Here is a 23,454-nt window from a genome sequence, read left to right as displayed (position 1 = left end):
TTCAAATACAATAAGATTTAATCTGCTAAAATGTTTTAAGTAAGTGGAGATGACTGAAAATGCAGTCATCATGTTACTACATTCTCAATATGAGTGCTGACAAGCACTGGAAGAAAACTAGGATGCATTATCAAATTCAAATATTGATGTTAACTAGTCATCAGGTGCCCAATGAAATTGTACTTCATCAGCTTTAAAAATGGGGGGACGGGGGAATGGTTCTGGCCACCCAACACTGTAGTCAAGTGTTTGCCCTTGTCTTTAGGGCACATTCAGCAAGTGAGGAAGTTTTAAGTGTGAACATCACAAGTTTGTGTGACCTGAAGCTCAGCAGCAAATTGGAAAAAGCGTTTCAGAAGTAGAAGAGACCTTCAATCTCTGTCCGAATATAGGCTTTTCTTTTAAAAAGTTATCTTTTTCCTCTCTGACAAGTGCCCCTAGGCCTCACAGTACTGATCCATGTTTGGAAAGGGTATCATACCTGTGACTGGGGCAAATCTCTTCAACTATTCTGAGTGTTTCATTTACGAGGCTGGTCTGTCTGAGGCTACACGTGACAACCAAATACAGTCAACTGCAGGTTAGGAAACTAACTGAAATTAGAATTCTAATTAATTTTAAGAATTTTAATAGTATAATTACACAAGGCTACTACAAACCAACATCAAGGCCATTCAAGGTTCACAGCAAAATTCATTTGGCTGCAGGGGCTTTAAATAAAAAAATGAACAAGTTTGATGTTCAGTTGGAAATCACTAGATGCAGAGGATAAAAGTAGAGGAGTGGCCCTCACTCTGTTATACCTGACTGCATACGCTCATACAAATAATCCTGAGTCCCACCAAATGGGCAGCCAAGTTTGACAGTACAGCCTGAACCCCTTCCTTGTCAACTCAGCATGGCCTGAAATCCGAGCTAGGGATAACTAAGGTTGCTACAGATTCAACACATCCCAGTTTTACAGTGCTGTGTAGGTAGCTTGCATGGCATCTAAAGATCCCAAAGAACTGCACATTTGACATTTGTATCCACATACCCCCATTTTCCAACTGCAGCGTTGGGAACATGTTAGGAGTGTGGTTGAGGGAAGTGCCATGGCAGGAGATCTGCTGCACAGCAGAGACCCCTGGCCAGAGTGGTTCAGCTTAGCTCTGAGGCCTCTTTAAGTTGTGCCTCTTACCCACCCCCAGGATCAACAAGAACAAAGGTAGTGTAAAGCCACACTGTTCTTCCCACCTTAGGCTCCATGCTAGCAGTGTGCCAGATCACAGGATTGGACCAAATAATTTTGTCGCACAGAATACTAAACCTTCAGGTCCACAGCTACTTAGAACAGGATCCAAAGCCTCTTTAGGTGATCAACTGTCACTATTATTTCCCCTTTGCCAGCAAAAGAGGCAGTTACTTACCTGTAACTGGAGGTTCTTTGAGATGTGTGGTCCCTATCTGTTTTCCACTGATGGTTTACACATATGGGCCATGCACCTGGAAATGGAGAATTTGAAAGTAGTATCCGTTGGTCCGTGCCTGCACCCTGGTTCACCTCGTGCTTCCGTCCAAAGCAATAAAGGCCAGGGCGGACCGACTACATCTGCAGTCCCTTCTCCACCGCGAATCCGGCAGATCCATAGCAGAGGGAAAGGACAGCGGGACGTGGGGAATACAGATAGGGACCACACATCTCAAAGAACCTCCAGTTACAGGTATGTAACCTCCTCTTCTTCTGAGTGGTGGTCCCTATTGTATTCCACTGATGGTGATTAACAAGCAGTACCTAAGTCAGAGGAGGGTCTGAGGATGAGGATGGAGTAGTAGTGTGGAGGACTGCCATGCCAAAGGAAGCATCCACCACTGAGTCCTGTAAAAAGGCATAGTGCAGTGTAATGGTGTGTAGGGAACTCCACGTGGCCTCTCTACATAGGTCAGTCAGTGGCACATTCTGAAGGGAGACTGAGGTTGAAGCCTGACCCCATGAAGTGAGCTTGTACTCCTGTAGGAGGAGGTAGGCCTAACAGTTGGTAGCAGAGTTTAATACGCCCCAAAGTCCATTTAGATTCTCTGGGTGGAGATGGTCTGTCCCTGGAGTCTCTTTTCTATTGCAATAAATAATCTAGGGGACTTCCTGATTGGTTTCGTTCTCTGCAGGTAGATGGCCAGAGATTGTTGAATGTTGAGAGAATGGAGATGACAGGTGCATCTGCAGGTGCATATGGGTTTCAGATGTGAAATTGGGAAACCACCTTTGGTAAAAATTTAGAATGTAATTATTTGGAGACTTTATCTCAGTGGAAAACTGTGAACGGCTGGTCTGCCATCATGGCCCCAAGTTCATCCACTCTTCTCGTGGAAGTAATAGCAACAAGGAAGGAGACTTTCGTGGAAAGGAGGGACATGGCATATGATGCTAAAGGCTCAAAGCAGGGCTTCATTAGCACAGAAAGAACAAAAACAAGTCCCGTTGAGGTGCTACAGGTTGGACAGGTGGGACGGTTCTGATAAGCCCCTTTCAGAATCTAGCGGTTAATTGGTTTGTGAAGATAGAGAAACCTTCCACAGGAGGGTGGAACATGCTGATTGCTGCCAGGTTTACTTTCAAGAAGCTGAGGGCGAGACAGGGATGAATTTAGCAATAGCATGTAGTCCACTATGAGGAGGATCCCCACTGATTCTGATGAAGTGCCTTTTTGTTTAGCCCATGATGAAAAACATCTCCACTTGACCCAGTACCAATGTCTGGTGGAGTCTTTCCTGCTACTAGAAAGGATGTTCCGAACTGCTGAAGAGTATATTTGGTTTAAGGCAGATGCCCATCTAGATACCACGTTCTGAGGTGTAATGCATGTGGATTGGGATGTCTTCTTTTGCCTTTGCACTGGGTCAGCAGATCTGGGCAGATGGGGATGGGAATCCATGAGCATGATGACATGTGGAGAAAGTTGGGGAACAAGAATTATCTGCGCTAGTGGGGGGCAATCAGAATCACTGTCTATCTCATCAAGTTTTGTGTAGTATCCGAGATAAGAGTAGTAGTGGAGGAAAAGCATAGTTGAGTTGGTCTGACCAGGGGAATAGGAGAGTGTCCCCCTAGGAGCAATGGCCAACGCTTCCCTAGAGCAGTATGTTGAGCATTTGCTGTTCACCTGTGACACAAATAAGTCTCTGGTTGGGGTCCCCCATTGATTGAAGATGTAATGTACTACTGAAACAAAGTTCCCATTCATGGTCGATTGCAAAATGTCTGCTGAGCGAGTCTGTGAGTACATTCTGTGCCCTGGGAAGACAGGCTGCAGATAAGAGGATCTGATGGTTGATGCACCATGTCCAAAGATTGATCACCTCTGTGCATAGCATGGGGGACCTCGTGCCGCTCTGTTTGTTGATGTAAGAAACAATGTTGGTGTTATCTGACATGATGAGGAAATTATGGGAGCGGATGAAAGGAAGGAAGGATTGTCATGCTCTTCTCAAGACTCGGAGCTCCAGGGTGCATCCTGGATTCCCTGGCAGTCCATGTTCCTTGAGCCATGTGGTCATCAAGATGCACTCCCCAGCCAACCAGGGATAAGTCTGTGATAATCATCTTGTCTGGGGAGGAGGGAAGAAAGGGAACTCTCACACAAATGCGATGTGGCTCTGTCCACCCCTGGAGGGATGATAGTACCACAGCAGGAACTGTCAGCATGGAATTCATGGAGTGGCAGTTTGGCGAGTAAACGGACAGGAGCCACGTCAGAAGGCAGTGAAGGTGGAGACATGTGAAGAGGGTCACGTATGTACACGAGGCCATGTAGGCTAAAAGGGACAGGCAGGTCCTGGCTAGTATATATGGATTGCTCATGACATAAAAGTCATGATGTCACTCATTGCCTGGAACCTGTCGGTAAGTATAATCGCGCTGTGACTGAACTTACCGTAGCCTATATGAAGTCCAGAGACTGTGTGGGGTCTAGAATTGATTTCTCGACATTGACACTGACTCCAAGGGATGAAAGAAGGTTGAGCAACACAGAGGCTGATGTGTGGGCTTCTTGCCTGGACCGCGTGGCTAGAAGCCAGTCATCAAGATATGGAAATATGAGGATATCATAATGTTTGACATTGGCCATTGCAAGGGACAAAAATTGGAGAAGACTCTGGGAATGGTGGCTATCCTGAAGGGGAGCACTCTGTACTGGAAATGGTGGGTGCCCACTGTGAATCTCAGGAAACATCTGTGGGCTAGATGGATATTGATGTTAAAATGAGTCCTTCATATTGAGATTCATAAACCACATGCCTTTCTCTAAGGATGGGATAATCACTGCTAGCATGACCATACAAAACTGGAGTTTCTGGATGAAGCAATTGAGATGCTGGAGATCAAGGATTTCTTCTAAGGTATCAGGAAGTTAGTCGAGTAAAACCCCATTCCCTGATATTCCAAAGGGATGCATTCTACCACTCCTCGTTGTAATGAGGAGTTTGCCTGTTGTGCAAGAATGCAGACATAAGAGTGGTCCCTGACGGGGAAGGCAGTCTTGGACAAGGTAGCATGATAAACTTGATTGTATAACCATGGTGGATGATGGTTCAACACTCATTTGTCCATTGTTATCACACTCAAGTATGGGAAAAAATGCTAAATGACCCCCAAAGGGGGTCGGAGGATCATGAGGTTGTTGGCATAGTGGTTGCTGGCTCTTGGGGTTGCATCAGAAATACCTCTTAGCTGGTGGTTGTAGCTGTGACATTGAAGCCTGCAAAGACGTGAGAGTTCTGTGTCTTTTGGTGTTTCCTCAGAGGCTCATAAAATTTCTGATGGTAGAATTGAGTGGAAGGTTGGTGGTGGAATTTGCGCTTCAGGGCTGGAGTGTAGATGCCCAGCTAGTGAAGGGTGGCTCTGGAGTCTTTGAGGGTAAGCAGTGATACATCTGTCTTTTGATTAAAGAGACGGGATTCATCAAAAGGGAGGTCTTCAGCAGTGTTCTGTACTTCCCTAGGGAACCCAGAAGAATTGAGTCAAGACTCCCTATGCATAACTATGCATAATTGTGGCCATAGCCATGACCCTGGAGGAGGAGGTATCTGCGTCATCCACTGCCAACTGGAGAGCCATTCTGGCTACCAGTTTCCTCCTCAATGAGTGCCTGAAAATGAGCCTGATCGTGTTGTGGCAGGCTATAAGTAAAATCAGCGAATTTACTGTAATTTAGGAAGTCGTACTTGGCTAGTAACATTTGATAGTTTACAATCCTGACTTGTCGGCTAGATGAGGAGGATACCTGGCACACCAAAAGGTCCAGACACTTGCCCTCTTTATCAGGTGGTATATATCAAGGGTGTTTTTGTTTGGCTCGCTTAGTCGCAGCCTGGATGATTATGGAGTTGGGAGCAGGGTGACAAAAGAGGAACTCAGACCCCTTGGCAGGAATGTAATAATGCTTTTTGGCCCCCGTTGGGTAGCCATCCACATGGCCAGGATGTGCCATAATGTTCTGGAGGGCTCCAGAATCGCTTTGCTAAATGGTAGTGCAATTCTGGATGGTCCTGAGGTGTGGAAGATATCAAGCAGCTTATGTTGGGGGTCTTGAATTTCTTCTAAGGGAATCTGGATTTCCCCCGAGACTCTCCACAACAGTTCCTGAAATTGTCTAAAGTCATCCGGTAGGGAAGGGGATGCTGCAGTCACCACTTTGTCCACAGATGAAGAGGGAAATCCCGCCGGTTCTGGCAACTCTACTGGGACTAGACTAAGTGATTCCTCCTCTACCACTGGATCACAGTGCCTGCTAGAAGGGTTCCTTAAGGGGGAGGCAGGCGAGCATTCCCGTGCGGATCAGGCAGGTTCTGAGGGGGTGGGGGTATTGGGACCTGAGTCCCCAGTATGGCCAATAGGCTGGATCCAAGGGAGATTGAGGTAGTTCCCATGGCATGGGGTACCAGTGACTCCACGCTGGTTGATGTGATAGGTGCTGCCACGGACATGACAGTCTCCATGAAGGCATATAGGGGTGATATGATATGATCTTTCTTCTCCCAGTTCTGATTCATTGGAGGAGGAGAAGGCAGACTCCAGTTCCAATGGCAGTACTGTCAAAGCTCGTGTAAGGATGTAGAGTACTGGTACTGATAGTGAGGGGTCACATACCGCAGGCATAGCCCGTGATGGAGATATGATTTCTCAAGAAGTGGAGGGATAATGGACGAAGTGACTCCGGGTCCAGCAAGGCGAACATGTCCTGAGGCACAGTTATGGTGCCGGATCTCCCCAATGTAAGAAGCACTCTTTTTTTCAGGTACCGTTACCAGTGCTGTGGTCTGTCCTGGAACAGGAGGATCCCGCATTTTGTGGGGTGCTGGTGATGGCGGTACCGATAGATCGGTGCTCAGAACCACCAGATCCCATTGCTTCTGGGACTTTTTCTCATGCTATGGGACTTAGCATGTGCTCCGTCCCCATGCCTCAGACATATGGAAAGAGCATCCATCTGGCTTAGAGGAAGACTTAAGCTGTGTCTATACTACCACTTACGTCAGTATACCTTATGTTGCACCCCTGTGAGCAACATAAGTTACATCGACCTAAGCACCAGTGTAAACAGTGCTATGTCAGCAGGAGAGCTTCTCCCGCTGTCATAGCTGCTGCCGCTCACTGGGGTGGATTAAGTCGACGGGAGAGCTCTCTCCCATCCACTTAGAGCGGCTCCAGTACAGAGCTTACAGCGGCGCTGCTGCATCGATGCAACTGCACCGCTGTAAGCTCTCTAGTGCAGCCATCGCTTTAGTCCCATGCTTATGAGTATGCTTCCTTACCTCCCGACTAGGCCCCATCATGGGGTCCATGGGGTGGTTCCGTTGGCTCCGAATTCGGATGTGACAGTGGGAGGTGCGCTCCTCGCTGTGTCAGGCTGATGTACAGGGGGTATTCCCAACCCTGGGTTCGAGTGAGGTCTCATGGCAAGCTCCATGAGGTGCTCTTGGGGGAAAAGGGCAGAGCCTTCTTGGGTGTGTGTGGGGGAGGACTGGCAAATACTGTACCTGGATACGACATAAGCTTCCCCCAAGTGGTAGAGGCAGTGTTTGTAGTCATCACTGACCGACAAGGAGCACAGGCAAGAGGTGCAGAGTTTGAAGCCCAGAGTTCTGGGCATAGTCTGGTACCTGCACATGGGTATCTGGGGTGGAGAGGTAGTAAAAAAAACAAACAAACCTAAAGCTATCTAAACTAAGTACTAAAACTACAATAAAACTGGCAAAACGTCTACAAAACAGGTAAAACTATACACCTTATCTTATTTAAAAGCGTGTCACAGACAAGGACAATGGAAGTTCTGACCCAGACCATGGGACAGTGAGAAGAAATTGGAGACACGGTCAGTCCACCCCTCTCTTCATTGTCTCGGACAGAATCACAAGGCAAATTGGAAACCATCAGTGGAATACAACTGGGACCATCACTCAAAGAACAGTCTCTTCCACACACTTTTCCCACATTGTGACTATCTGTCTAGATCTCCTGGAAGGATTTCTGGAAAATGAATTTCAACAAAGCTGGGCAAGCAGTAATTTCAAGCTCTTCTCTATTCACAGTATCTTACTCTGATCTTTCACGCTCACAGCATTATCTTGTTGTGGAAACAATCTTCTGCTTCTAGTTGACATCCTCCCAACATGCACTAAAGGATCTCAAGGCAAAATTGGGGCATTAAGCACAATTATGCATTTAATTACTGTCCACCTGCCCAGATGAGAAGCTTGCAGGAAAAGACAGCGACAGCGACAAAAGTTACGTGCTAAACATGCAAAAATTTAGGAAATGGAGGGGCGGATTCCCTGAGTTAAACAAGTCCATTGACTACCATGCAGTTGCTCCTGATTTACATCAACGTGAGAGGTGTATGAAGTCCAGAAAGGTTTTGTTTTATTTAAAGCACAGCACAGGGGTACATAATTAAAGCTAACGGTTAAAACAGATTATAAGCATGTTGCTAGTGCTACAAACCCTTACCCAATGTGCATGGCTTACTACGATTCTGCGGCCAACACCGCAAAACCCAAGGCTGGCCATAGAAATTAGTTAAAAGCTGGAAGCAGCCCTTCTTCCCTCTCCCTCCTTTCTCCCTTCCTCTGCTGGCTTTTGAGGTGCTGGTTAATGCTCTTTAAACTCATTTCCTTGTGTCTGGATATATGAGTAATTATTCAATTTATAAGGAAAGGCCATCGAAGTCTTATGTTACCTATTTGCATGCTTCACAAGCCATATTCACCTCAACAATTTCAAATCACTTCAGAATACACATTTTCTGTTTTTCCTTTGTCTATATACACTATTGACGTTGAACACTAACTTAGCTGTTATTGTAGATCATGTATAGGGTGTGCAGCAAAAAAAAATGTACAGCAAAACCAAGCATAATTAAGAGGGAGGAGAGAACAGCAAAAGAGTAGAGCAGAACAGGAGGGAGATGGAAGACTGGGGAAGGGGATAAAGAATGAGGAGAGGAGGGTACTGACTAGAAGGAGACAAAATGCAAGGAGGTGGAGCTTGAAAAGAAGCAGCAAAGGTGAGAGGAAAGAGGAAAAGCATGATACTGAAAACTGAGTTAGATTCTCTAGTAGTCAAAAAATGAAAGTTACATCACCACCCAACTTCATGCTTCTTGTTTGCATAACTGAGTTCTAAAGTTTCATGATGCTAACAATGTTAAATAAAACAGCCAGAAATTGCCAAGTTTGTAAGCATTTCCCTTAACTATGCTCTGGCCAGTAGAAGTGTTTAAATAAATCAAAGGATTTAGGATTGAGGGGGTTCAGAATCATACTTACATGTACTAATATTGCAGCAGTGCAATATTAATCCTTTTATCCTCCTATAGCTGAGAGTGTTGCAGATACAATCTACACACAGCCATATTAATACATAGACAGTGTGACTGAAGTATTAGAGATCTCTAGCAGCCTTGCCCGTAGAGATTCCACTACACCATGAAATATTGCAAAAAATAAAATACATTCAGGTTCCTCCAAGTTATTGAATATCGACTAACATTTAAGATATTAGTAAATTAATAATGTACATTTCTGAAGTGAAACAGTGTGATTGTATTATAGAAGTGAAATGTTACAAGTATCCCTTCCCCATTAAAACACCAAATACAACCATTCTAAAATAGGTTTTTAATACTTGTTTTGTAATACTGTGAAGGGTTGTCCTTAGATCATCAATGAAAAGAGATGCAATATTTTTTACATTTTTATATAAGATCAAATTATGTATCTACTGAAACAAAAACAGAATCAAACCTCCACCAAACGCTTCCTTGTGTTGAAATGAAAACCTGCTTTTTCCCCCAAAGCATTTACGTAAGGCAGATCCACTGTGCACTGTTGGCCCATCCTGTTATGTATTAGAGCTCCTGCCACTACTGAAGCAGTAGTCTCCCACCTGTGACCTTGATCTATTGCAGACTACCATGAGACAACTGACCAGCCTCAACAACAAAGATCCAATAGCTCTGTGCTGAAAAACAAAGGCACTTTATATGTGAAGTCAGAGTGCAACTGACTAGTATTGCCTACATTTCTCCCTGCAGCCAGCTCCCACTGTGAAATGTTTCTATGGTAGATGAAAAGTCAACCAGGCTGCAGTAAGACCGGCAGAAAAAAAGGAAGGAAGATAGAAAAGGAGGGGACATAAAAGCAAAATACTGCAAAATGAGAGCAAAGCAAAGGTAACAATGCTGGCCTTAATGTTGGTACCCTGCATAAAGGTTTCACTTCAACATAAGAACGGCCATACTGAGTCAGACCAAATGTCCATCTAGCCCATTATCCTGTCTTCCGACAGTGGACAGTGCCAGGTGCCCCAGAGGGAATGAACAGAACAGGTAATCATCAAGTGATCCATTTCCTGTTGCTCATTCTCAGCTTCTGGCCAACAGAGGGTAGGGACACCACCCCTGCCCATCCTGGCTAACAGCCATTGATGGACCTATCCTCCATGAATTTATCTAGTTCTTTTTTTAACCCTGTTATAGTCTTGGCCTTCACAACATCCTCCGGCAAACAGTTCCACAGGTTGACTGTGCGTTGTGTGAAGAAATACTTCGTTTGTTTTAAACCTGTTGCCTATTAATTTAATTTGGGACCCCTAGTTCTGGTTTTATGAGAATACTCCAAATCCCCTTGCCCACAATTCTCAGAATAGAAAATAAGACTTTTCTGGTAAACAATTTTTAAATGAATTTAGTGCATTACTGAACCAGAATGACAGCAAAGTTCTAAGTTAAGTAAGGCATAAGGAGGAAATGCTAGCTTCCCACACTGAACTAACAGCCTCCCTACCTCTAGGTGCTAAAAGAATGAATGCCCATTCCATTTTTACCCTCTCTGCTGAGACTCCCATGAGATTCATATTTGTTAGGGTGATAGCCTCTGTGATGTGCACACCTGTCCAGGTAGGAATTGGACTGACGCTACCAAGTCATTTCACACAAACCACCAAGCAGCGATCAGACTGCATACCACTTTGCATTTACCACTGACCTAGGGCCGGATTCAGACTGGCCCTCACTAGAAAACTGAGTCATTTGGAATACGATATTGAGGAGTTGTGCTAACTAACACAATGTTTAACACACCTTAGCTGTCAGCATTGACAGGACTTGTGTGCTTAACACTTTAATCTAGTTGCAGATAAGCATGGCTGGAAGGACAGCATTAGCCATGACCAGCTGACAATGCTTAAGATAGCCAGCCCATTTACACTCATGGCAATGTTGTGTTTAACACAGCATTTGTTCAAATGACCCAATTTTCTAGTGAAAACAAGCCCTGAGAGGTGACAAGGAGTGAGTATAGTCCAGTCCCAAGAGGCTTATCTTTTAGTACATGTCTTTAGCCCACTAACTAACTTCTAATAGATAAAGCAGGAGTGGAATACAGGAGGAGGACAACTACCAAAAAGAAAAATCTGTGATCCATCATCAGGCTCATTCCTCATTAATGTTCATGTTAAAATTATGTGCAGAAAAAAATCTCTTAAAATCCTGGTGAGAAACACTGAGGGGGAAAGTGAAAATTGATTTAACATTACTTGACATCACACAGAAGTGCTACACCACGCAGTATCCAATGCTCTGGAGGTTGGACAGTTTTAAGGTCCACAGCAGCAACGTAATTCAGGTCTGTTCGAAGTGGTTTTTTGTAGATTGGACATGAGTACAGACGAGGATCTTTTGAAGCTAGGAAGATGGAGGAAAAAACACACGTGAAAAGATGCCCTGGGAAATGAGGCTGAACAGATAGGATGTTAGAGAGCAGAGCACAACCTTAACAGAAATATAAATACATCAAGTCAAAGTTCAGTAGCAGATAGCTCTTCTCAACAAAAGCAAAGGAAGTTCAGTTAATAACACACTGCTCACTTTTTTGCTCCTATTTTCAAAACATATCACATACAGTACCATGTGCAGCTCTTGTAAGTTTGGGATTTAGCATTAAACTACAGTACTCTGACAGAGTAAGAAGTTTAAATGAGCACCCTGCAGTGACTAGGATGCTGGCAGTTTCACCCTTCCACTCAACTTTTCTATTTTTGAACGTTTCATGCTGACACATCCAGATGTGAAAATTACCTTATTAAAATCTATTAATCTATTTTTAAATACCATTAGTAAGAGATTTTTTTCAGTACAATTAAATTATTTACATGCTGCAGAACTATGCATTGTCAACCGATATTCTTCACTGTAAAACTGGGATAAAATATTCCAGGTTTGATTACTATATAACTGTTTGTAATTCAGTATCTCAGCTGGTTTTTAATTTGCTTTTTAATATAATAATGATTGTTTTCAGCTTACAGGATCAGAGCCTTATTTGTCTATCAAATTGTCTTTTTGTAAGTAATACAGTTTATGATAATAAGACTTCTATTTCTTTCTTCCCAAACATCTGTAGAGTTCAAACTGTGCTAAACAGATTCATTCAATTTAGTGTTAAATTGTTCCCAGGCTGAGATCCTGTGTGTCAATCAGTTTGAAATAATTTTTATGGTTAGGTTGTAAACTCCTGCAAATAGTAATTTATATTGAAAATACTGATAAACTGCATATTATAGGCATTTGGAATGTTACACTTGGTTAAGCAAATGACATACACAAAAAGAGCATGCCACGTACTGTCAGAAAAGATAAGCTACAAACATGGAATTCTGATAGCAAAGCACAGGAAACATAGCCTGTAAGCAGACTGTCTCTAACAGCTAAATGATTTGATATGTTTTCAGCTGTTTTCTGTGGGATTTGATTTCCTACTGCCTCCTTTATTTGCAAACATTAAAAATTCAGTTCCACAAAGCAGAATGGCCTCGACTTCTGTTCTCCAGCTTGTTAGTCTGCACTCTATTCTGACATGTCTTTTCCTCTTTGGTGACCCCAAATGTCATCCTTCAAGCAAATCCCCTCCACAGAACATCAGGGTTGTGGCATTTATGTGTACAATCAACACCTAGGTATAACACAGTGGTTCCTAAGAACATTGTTAAATCAGTTCATTCCTGTAGTATTCAGGATGAATACTAGCATGTGAATACTAGCATGTGTTCTCATGGCCAGATTTAGGGGCAGGTAATCCAGGTAACTACCTGGGTTGCTGGGCTCAGGGTGCTGTTTTTGTTGTTAGCAACAAAAGGGAAAATAGAATGTTTGAAGAAAAATGTTTCAGGTGTTCCATATGTGGATTAATTTTTCACTAACCAGAATGTTCTGGACCTCTGTAGAATCTCATGGAACCTTCCCAACTTTCTGAAAACTACCTTTTCCTTGAATCTCCTAGGATGTTGTCAGCCATGCCCTCAGGGGTATAAGGGGTGGGGAGTCTCCAGTCAGTCAGTAAGATATAAGAATGAAGTGAAGTGACGTGAGATCCCAGCTGTGATATTGTGAACTTTGTTTTATTGTGTAATTGTGAAAGTGTACTTGTGTTTTAAAACTTGAAGAGTGTAATTAGCGACTAAAAAAGGACATATTTAATGAGACGCCAGAGATATCTATCAAACCCCTATCTACGCAACAATATAAAAGAACTACTGTTACTTCTTTTGCCATGCTTAACATGTAATGTTCGATGACTTTCTACCACTGCAGAACATAGACTTTTGCTCTCCCTAATACTGTGTTTTCTCCTGTAGAAAATAAAAGATGCCCTCGAAGAAGCCTTCAGGAGTTCAGTATAGGAACCAAAAGGCTCAATTGCAATCTAGTTTGCAGCAAGGGACAAATTTGAGGGGAAAATATCTGGAACAGAACAACATAGACTGGGCTTTAGGCAATAGTGATCGTCCCAGTGCAGAAGAAATTGAGGAGCGAAGCGTAAATGATAGCAGTCCTATTTCTAAGAAATTAGCAGATTTACCTGAAGAGAAAGAATGGCGGCATAAAGGAGATTGATGACAAAGAAGAATGTGGCTCACGTGAAAAGGAGAGAAACAATAAAAAAGAATCAGCCTCTCATGATGACAGAAACAGCAGTGAGAAAAACTGCACACCACAAATCTATACATCAGATCCTGCTTTATGGCTGGCGATCCTAAACTGTGCCGATATTTATCGTACAATTTTGAACAGGCTCGGCAAAACTGAGGATATGACATTTCTAATAAATGAGCAGAAGCAACACTTCTCAAAGTCACACTGCGAAAGAGTGCTTGAAAATGTTAAGAAACTGAATCAGCTTTGGCTAATTTACTCAAAATCATCTCACAAAGCGTTCTGTTTTTGTTGCAAAATATTTGACAAAAATGTGAAATCATTGCTTGTTCTTTCCAGGTACAATTACTTGCATAACTTAGTTGATGCTCTGAAGCAACATGAAAAGCAACGACTGGCCATTTTACAGCCTACTCCAAATGGATGGAGGTCAAGTCCAGGCTCAAGCTGAACAAATGCATAGATGCAGAAAACCAGTGCATTATTAATGTAGAAATCCAACACTGGAGGAACATGCTACAGCATCTGATCTCAATTACCCTTTTCCTTGCAAAGAATAATTTGGCTTTCCGGGGCTCGTCGGATAAGTTGTTCACTGAACATATTAGTAATTTCTACGGTTTGGTAGAGCTCCTTGGGAAATATGACGATGTCATGCGTGAACACCTACTTTGAGTAGTTCATAAAGAAGCTATGAACCATTACTGCAGCAAAACAATTCAAAGATAATTGACTGACCTTATGGCAAGGAAGGTGTCTGATAACATATTGATACGGCTCAACAAAGCAAAGGACTATACCATAATAATGGACTTCACTCCCAACATTAGTCACAGTGAAAAGATATCATTTACAGTAAGATTTGTTACTATCACCTACTGTACCACTATAACACTGGTCCACCCAATATTGGTGCATAGTTCAATTACTTAATGTTAGTACATTTAAGTTACTCTTAACATTAAAAAGTTTCTATAAGCTTAGAGGAAACTTTTTTTGGGGGGGAGGACTTATAATAAATACAGATTTACAGATTCTAGCATGCAAATTTATTGTCTTATATGACAGGGATAAATCATGCATGCAAATCATGCATCAAAGTCATGAAATGGAATACAAATGCAATAAAAAATAAGGTATTCAAATGTTTAACAAATGGAGGAGGGGAGGCGCCGAAGACACTCCTTGCTGGGGGCGCCATTTGGTCTAGGGTCAGCCCTAACAACCCTATTGCAGAGTTGGGGCTTCATTCTTGTAAAGAAGCCTAAGTTATACATGTAGCTCCACTGATATTTTGGACTATCAGACAAATATTCAATGAAAAAAAGGATTCCTACTTCATTTACAATGCACTTCAGTATTTTAGGTAGTCCAAAAAACTGTATAGGGAGGGGATAAAATGGTTTTTGCTTCCACTGTTATGCTGTAACACCATTGCTGGGGTAGACCAGAATCCTGAGTCTTAAACATACATTTTGTTATACACTGAGAAATATGTAATATAATGGTTAAGCATATTGGAAGTGGAAGACAAAATGCTACAGTCTTCCAGAGGTAAAGAAGGTTAGGAATCATTTGTAATTGCATATATTCCAAAAATACAGCAACAACAACAGTATTGTGACATATGTTTATAACCTAATTAGAGGGTCAGTTTTCAAGGCAGGGACCATCTATTACTATTCATGAAATACGACTTCAAATCCTGATTGTATTCCAGTAGATCCTAGAAGCCCCCCCAAAATATAATATATTATAATTATATTTTGTGGGGGCTTCTAGGATCTACTGGTATATATATATATATATGGCATTATGGATAGGCAATAACATAACACCCCTATGCTCTGAAGAATTATTAACAATTGGTCAAGTATATGTAAAACAAATTAAAATTAAGCTGCTATAAATACAGCATAACCTGAAGCTAGTCACTTACTGTTGTTCTCTGCATAAATCCGTATGACAGGCATCATTTCAAAGAGCACCTTGGGCTTAGACTCAATGATTTTTAAATTTCTTCTGTCCCAACCAGCTCCTTCTAGATAGAGTCCATATACATAGACGCCCTCAGGGGGAGGAGTTGTGATGTCATCCTTCATCCACTTGGTGACTTCACTGCACAGTGCTACACTGTCAAGTGCCCACCCTTTGTTGGCTCGAGTTATTTCCTATTCAAAGCAACAATGAAGACTATGGGTAAAATTTTGAAGAGGGCCTATGATTTCGGACAATGATTTCAGTGCATAAAGGGCCATCCTTAAACTGCATTTTCACAAAAGTAATTACTTTAAATTATCATCAAAGCAAACATTTACCTTTTTTGCAGTACTCTCTATGATTAAAGCAGCATTATTTCCCTCTAGCTGAGCAGCAGGGTGTTCATTTCATAGCAAATTAAGTATTTTGCTGCCAACAACTCTTCTCCCTCCAAAAAAAATTCACTTTTGAGACACAAGTCATTTTTAGATTCATTTTCCCTTCCAGATAAATAAATAATGAAAAATGCAGTAAGAAGGTACCAGAGTTAAACAAGTCTGCCTTTTAAAGGTCAGTTTGCAGTGTTGTAGCTGTATCGGTCAGAGGATATTAGAAAGACAAGGTGGGGGAGGTAATATCTTTTATTGGAACAAATTATGCTGGTGAAAGAGACAAGCTTTCAAGCTTATACAGAGCTCTTCCTCAGGTCTGGGAAAGGTAGCTTATCTTAAAGGTCAGGACAGCATACGAAAAATAGTCTGACTATTTAGGCTGATTTTTCCTGGATGATATATTATTAAAAAGAGGTCTGAACTAATTTATCTGTATGTGTGATTTTCCATTTTATATTTGTAACATTATAGCTCATTAATATAAGTACTATGACTTAGGAGGAGAGCCATAAAACATCCAGTCAATGATATGACTAACTGGCTTATCTGAGTGCGAACATTAAGAGTGACTGCTTCCTGGAAGAGTGGGAACATTAAGTGAACATATAATCATTGAGTAAAAGAGTCCTAAATCAACATGGTTATGTACTCTCTGGAACTACATGCAGTTCTGTTATTGGAGAACTCTGTCCTTTCTGGGGCATGAAGTGTGTCACTCCACTATATAAGGCTGGAAGGAGACTTTCTGCCATAAACCAGGCACACAATGGAACATGGTAACCTTCGAGATTTGACTTGTGTTTAATTTTTCTTAAAGAGTGCAGTCTGTTTGTATTATCTACACTGTATATTTTAAAAGGTCATTGCTGATTCCAAGATTTTTCTGACATACCTTATAATAAAAGCCTCTTTTATGTCATCTGGTTGTTTGATTTGGGGAGATACTTCCTGAGGAAAGTGATTACTTACCAGCTTTCAGATCTGGAGAAAGGCAATAAAGTATGTTACAGTGCAGGGGTGCATTGTACTTTTGACCTCTCTTTCATTCACTCCCATAGGCATCGTTTGCAAGTGATACACCTAAATCTGCACTCTTCTCAAGAGTGGAACCTTGCAGTTCATCCCACTTTTAAGCTGAATCACCAGGTTACAGCATCTCCTGTGTGCAAGAATTGTATTACCTTTGCAAGCTCGACTCGTTTCAGACCCTGCTACAGAATTCTCTCTAGGTGCTTAGGACCACCAGCATGAAAAGACAGTTACCTTTTCCGTAACTGGTGTTCTTCGAGATGTGTTGCTCATGTCCATTCCACAATAGGTATGCGTACTCGCCACTTGCACTGGTGCCGGAAGTTTTCCCCCTAGCAGTACCCGTACGGGGGGGAGCACCCCCCATGACCCCTGGAGTGGCGCCTGCCTGGCAAGGTGTAAGGGGAGCTGCGCGCTCCCCCCACCCTCAGTTCCTTCTTGCAAGACAACTCTGACAGAGGAGAAGGAGGGTGGGATGTGGAATGGACATGAGCAACACATCTTGAAGAATACCAGTTACGGAAAAGGTAACTGTCTTTTATTCTTTGAGTGATTGCTCATGTGTATTCCACAATAGTGATTCCAAGCTATATCTGTTGGAGGTGGGTAGGAGTTCACAAGTTCCCAGGACAGAGGACAGCCCTGCTGAACCCGGCGTCATCCCTGGTTTGGGGGACGATAGTGCGAGGTGAACGTGTGAACTGAAGACCACGTGGCAGCCCTACAAATGTCCTGGATGGGGATGTGGGCCAAGAAGGCAGCTGACGAGGCCTGCACTCGAGTCGAGTGTGCCCTCACAATGGGTGGCGGGGGGACACACGCCAGCTCATAGCAGGAGCGGATGCATGAAGTGATCCAAATGGAAAGCCGCTGAGTGGAAATTGGCTGGCCCCTCGCGCACTCAGCTGAGGCAATGAACAGTTGCGAGGACTTTCTGAACGACTTGGTCCGCTCGAAGTAGAAAGCCAGAGCCTGCCGCACATCGAGCATGTGGAGATGGTGCTCCCCACTGGATGTGTGAGGCTTGGGGCAGAGGACTGGTAGGAAAATGTCCTGATCCATGTGGTAGGCAGAGACCACCTTCGGGAGGAACGCAGGGTGTGGGCAGAGCTGGACCTTGTCCTTATGAAAGACCATGTACGGCGGCTCGGAGGTCAGGGCCCTGAGCTCTGAGACTCACCTGTCTGATCCGATTGCAACCAGGAAGGCCACCTTCCATGAGAGGTGAGACCAGGAGCATGTGGCCAGTGGTTCAAATGGGGGCCCCGTGAGATGAGACAACACCATGTTTATGTCCCACTGTGGAACCAGGGGTCTAGAGTACGGAAAAAGACGGTCCAAACCCTAAAAGAACCAGCCAGTCATAGCACAGAAAAATACCGTGTGCCCTTGCATCGGCAGATGGAAAGCCGATATGGCTGCCAGGTGCACCTTGACTGACGAAGGCGCCAAGCCCTGGGCCCTCAGGTACAGGAGGTAATCAAGGATAAGCTGGAGTGGGTCAGCCACTGGGGAGACACCCTGGTCTGCCGCCCACCTAGAGAACCGGGACCACTTCGCCAAATAAGCGCAGCGAGTGGGGGGCCGTCTACTTTCAAGGAGGATGCGCTGAACCTGTTCTGAGCACATCCTTTCCTCTCTGCCTAACCACTGAGCAGCCTCAACGTGAGGTGAAGCGCCGCGAGGCTGGGATGGAGGAGGCAGCCCTGGTCCTGAGAGAGCAGATCTGGGCGGAGTGGAAACGGCCACGGCGGAGCTACTGCCAGGCCCGTGATGGTCCCATATCTGTGCTGTCTGGGCCACGCCGGGGCAATCAGGAGGACCCAGGCCTTGTCTGTCTACCTTCTCCAGGACCCTGCTGATTAGAGGGAATGGGGGGAAAGGCATAGAGAAGCTGGCCCTACTAGGACAGGAGAAAGGCATCGGAGATAGCGCCCCTTCCCAGACCCCCCCGGAGCAGAACCGGGGGCATCGCTGGTTCTGCCGAGTCGTGAATAGGTCAACCTGGGGAGTTCCCCATCTTTGGAAGAGCTGGTGGGCCAATTCCAGGTGGAGGGACCACTCGTGTTGCAAGGAAAAGTCCCTGCTCAAGCAATCCGTCTTCTCATTCCAGGCGGTAGGTGGAAAGCCTTCAGGTGGATGTTGTGGGCTATACAGAAGTCCCACAGCCTGAGGGCTTTGTGGCAGAGGATCGGGCCCCACCTTGCCTGTTGATATAGAACATTGAGGCTGTGTTGTCCGTGAGGACCCTGACTACCTTACCCTCCAGGTGCGAGCGAAAGGCCATGCACGCCAGCCGCACCGCCCTGAGCTTCTTGATGTTTATATGTAGGGTTGGGTCTTGAGCTGACCACAGATCTTGGATCTGAAAGTTCCCCACATAGGCCCCCCAATCCAGGTCCGATGCATCGGACACCAGCTTCAACGACAGGGCCCTGTCCCTGAATAGGACTCCTTGGAGCATGTTGTTTGGGGCGGACCACCATGGTAGGGAGGTGATCACAGAGTCCGGCGTGGTGAGGACCTTGTCCATCCTGTCCGTGGCTTGACAGAACTTTGAGGCCAACCAGAGCTGGAGGGGTGTCATCCTGACTCTGGCATGACGGACCACGTATATGCACGCTGACATGTGACCCAAGAGTTGCAGAAAAACTCTGCCTGTTGTCACCGGGAACCTTGTAACCAAGTCGATGAGACCTTTCAGGATCTCGAATCTGTCTGGCGGGAGAGAGGCCCTGGCTGACACTGCGTCCAGGAGCGCCCCAATAAACTCTGTGCGTTGGACCAGGACTAACGTGGACTTGGTGTTGTTTACCAACAGGCCCAAGGCGGTGCACGTGGACAGGAGGAGCGCCACATGATCCCTCACCTGTGACCAGGAGGTGCTCTTGACAAGCCAATTGTCCATATAGGGAAATATCTGGACCCCCCCGCCATCCAAGGTAGGCCGCTATCACCGACATGCATTTTGTAAACACCCTGGGGACAGTGGACAGACCAAACGGGAGGACCGTGAATTGGTAATGATTCTGTCCCACCACGAAACAGAGGAAGCGCCTGTGCCCCTCGAATATGTGGATGTGGAAGCACGTGTCCTGTAGATCGAGGACAGTCCCTGGGATCCAGGGAGGGGATGATGGAGGCCAGGGAGACAGTGCGGAACTTGAGTTTCACCATGTACTGGTTCAGACCTTGCAGGTCCAGGATGGGCCTGAGCCCCGCTTTGGCCTTCGGGATAAGGAAATAATGGGAGTAATACCTCTTGCCCATGAACTCCTCAGGCACTGCCTCTATCGCTCCTAGTCCTAGGAGGCCCCCCACCTCCTGCTCGAGCAGAGCTTCGTGCGAGGGGTCCCCGAAGAAGGATGGGGTGGGGGTGGTTGGGCAGGGAGGAAGTAAACTGGAGGGTGTAACCCCAGGAGATGGTGTTGAGAACTCATTGGTCCGAGGTTAGCTGCGACCATTCCGGGAGGAAAGCACACAACCGGTTGGAGAAGGGTAGCTTTATTGGGGATGGATCCTGGTGAGGATTGGCGGGGTGCCCATGAGCGTCCTGTCAAAAATGCCTTTTCCCCACCTGCTTGCCCTTGGACGACCCAGGCTGGGGGACAGGCCGAGACTGCCTTTGAGGGCATCTCTTATAGTCCCGCTGCTTCTTATGGGCAGCCTCACACCTCGGGAGGGCGGCCTGGGCAGGAGTCTGCTGCGGCTTGAACTTAGGTTTTGCCAGAGCCAGGACATAGAGGCCCAAAGTCTGGAGGGTCATGCGGGAGTCTTTCATGCCATGCAGCCTTGTATCTGTTTCCTCCGCAAACAGAGCCTTCCCATCGAATGGGAGATCCTGCATGGAGGACTGTGCCTCGCTGGACAGCCCAGAGAGCAGGAGCCATGACACCCATCTCACGGACACCGTGGAGGCCATTTATCATGCAGCCATGTCTGCAGCATCCAACGCTGCCTGCAGGGATGCCCTAGCGGCTACTGTCCCTTCCTCCACTAGTGCCCTGAACTCCTTCCTATTGCGCTCCTGGAGGGAGTCCTCAAACTTGGGCAGGGAGCGCCACAGACTGAATTCGTACTGGTCCAGGAGAGCTTGATGATTTGCCACTCATAACTGGAAGCTTGAAGACGAATAAATGTTCCTTCCGAAGGAGTCCAGTCTCCAAGAGTCTTTGTTCTTTGGGGTTGGGGCTGGCTGACCCTGCCATTCCCTGTGGTTGACCGACTCAACCACCAGGGAGTTGGGTGCTGGGTGGGTATACAGGTACTCATGCCCTTTAGTGGGTACAAAGTACTTGCGTTCCGCCTTTTTAGGGGCCAACAAGGCCAGTGTTTGCCACAGGGCATTTGAAATCTTAGCCACCCCTTCATGGAGAGGCAAGACCACCCTACCCAGGGCTGATGGGGATAACACGTTAAATAAGGAGTCTGAGGGCTCCTCCATCTCCTCTGCTTGGAGGTGGAGGCTTGCTGCCACCCTCTTTAAGACTTCTTAGTGGGCCCTGAAGGCCTCCTGCAGGGCAGAGGGCGGCGGACTGCAATCACCTTCTCCGGGCAGGGCGAGGAGGCCGGTGCAGTGCTCTGGGTATCGGCCAGCACTGGAGGGTCCACCACCTGGTTGGACTCCGGGCACAGTGCTGAGGACGTACGTCCCACCGACTCCTTTCTCGGGGGTCTGGAGAGGGAGGCCGACGGTGCTTCCGAAGCTCCAGCCACAGAACAAGCTCCCACCAGGGGCTTCGCTGGAGGCCACGGTGCCCGCTGGTACCATTGGGCTGGCCACGACACTCGGTGCTACTGCACCTGCTGTGGCAACAGCGGGACTGGCTGTTCGGGTTGGCTGGCTTGACCCATCGAAGGACGGCTATCAATGGAGACTGGGCTGGTGTAAGATCTGCTGCTGTCTCTGGACCGGGAGGAGTGGCGGTGCCGGGATCTACTACGGCCATGGGACCGCGATCTCAATGTGGAGGACCGGTACCAACCATAACAGCTGCTCCGCGAATGGCCTCGACGGGCAGACCTGTGACAGCGAGAAGCTGGTGATCGACGCCCGGGGCTGCAATGTCTTGGTGGAGACTTGGAGCGGGAGTCTGAGCGGGAAAGGCGTCGACGACTGTGCCATGACCCACTGCAGTACCCCCTCCAAGACAAGGACTGTTGGCGATGCCCGCCGCGGTCCTGTCGATATTCGCTCCTTGAGGACGAGCGGTGATCCACATGGACTCTGCCTTGAGCGGTCGCTGGGCGGTGAACGGCGTCGGGAACATTCCCTCGACCGAGACCAGTACTGGGCCAGAGGCGACTGTGGAGATCCCAATGGCTTGCCTCTGGAGCGTGGGGCCGACATGGACATAACATCCCACGCTGCTTGGAGGGCTTCAGGCGTGGATGGCATCTGGACATCTGGAGCACCCTGTTCAGAAGGGGCTGGGCTACTCCGTCGCATACCGACGCCGTGGTGCCAGGTACTGGTTCAGAACGGCGTGCTGGAGTCGGGGTCAGCGCCAACCCCATCAGGATGGCCTGGAGTCTAATGTTCCTTTCTCTTTTGGTCCGAGGCTTAAACGACTTGCAAATCTTGCACCTTTCACTGATATTGGTTTCTCCCAAACAGCGCAAACAGTCTGCATGCGGGTCACTTCTTGACATAGAACAACTACAAGAGCCGCATGACTTAAACCCCGGGGCACAGGGCATGCCCCAGTTTGGGCTCACTGACTAACTAAACTAACTAAACAGCTAACTAACTACAGGTACTAACACTGAATAACCGAACAGTTCTGGAGACGAGCTACAGCATAGCTGGAGCAGAGCAGTTCTGACACACCTTCGCTGGCTGCAAGAAGAAACTGAGGGTGGGGGGAGTGCGCAGCTCCCCTTATACCATGCCAGGCAGGCAACACTCTAGGGGTTGCGGGGGGCGCTCCCCCACTATGGGTACTGCTAGGGGAAAGTCTTCCGGCACTGGTGCACGTGGCGAGCACACACTCCTATTGTGGAATACACATGAGCAATCGCTCGAAGCAGAAATGGCAGTGACTTAGGACAGCTTATTCAAAGCAACTATGATTTATTTATTCAAAGGAATATTACAAGTAGAGAGACAAGGATTAAAATAACAAAAGACTACATGCATATGGTCTTACCTCAGTTTGGGCTCCACTTACCCCTGATGCCACAACATCAGGGGTCTGTGGTCCAGTCTGTTTCTCTGCAGATCCTCTGACCTACCTCTCCTCCAAATCTCAACTTTTTAAGCATTTCAAACTTTTTTTGTTTGATTCTCCCTGCCTAAAAGGTCCTGGGATTTCCAACTAAAGATTCCCCATACCCCCAACTATCCAAACCCTAATTCCACATTCCAAGAGGTATGCTTCAATGGAATTAATATCTCCACTAAGTAAGTGAGTATGGCTGTCTACACCCAGTAGCTTTTAGGTTCCTACAATCCAAAGCTAGCTCAAACTGATTTAACTTCCAGGCAACCCTTTAGCCAGAAACACAATAACCACCATGTTCACAGATTGCACATATCTCTTCCATACAGACAATTTCACATTCTTCACTGAGAGCAGCTACTC

General features: G+C 46.0%; 1 protein-coding gene across 1 annotated transcript in view; it reads right to left on the bottom strand.

Annotated features, from left to right (window-relative positions):
- DNAH5 (dynein axonemal heavy chain 5) overlaps positions 1 to 23,454 on the bottom strand; it is a 309,924-nt gene that overhangs the window by 2,180 nt on the left and 284,290 nt on the right. The window contains exons 78-79 of the mRNA XM_037893325.2: positions 15,409 to 15,640; positions 11,075 to 11,222 (exon numbers count right to left, since the gene is read on the bottom strand). Coding sequence (XP_037749253.2) covers positions 11,075 to 11,222; positions 15,409 to 15,640 — 380 coding nt within the window. The remainder of the gene's footprint in view (positions 1 to 11,074; positions 11,223 to 15,408; positions 15,641 to 23,454) is intronic.

The sequence above is a fragment of the Chelonia mydas genome, chromosome 2, assembly GCF_015237465.2.
Source record: "Chelonia mydas isolate rCheMyd1 chromosome 2, rCheMyd1.pri.v2, whole genome shotgun sequence".
NCBI classification, from domain to species: domain Eukaryota; kingdom Metazoa; phylum Chordata; order Testudines; family Cheloniidae; genus Chelonia; species Chelonia mydas.
Note: the sequence above shows the minus strand (reverse complement) of the source record. Positions and strands in the feature narration are given on the sequence as shown.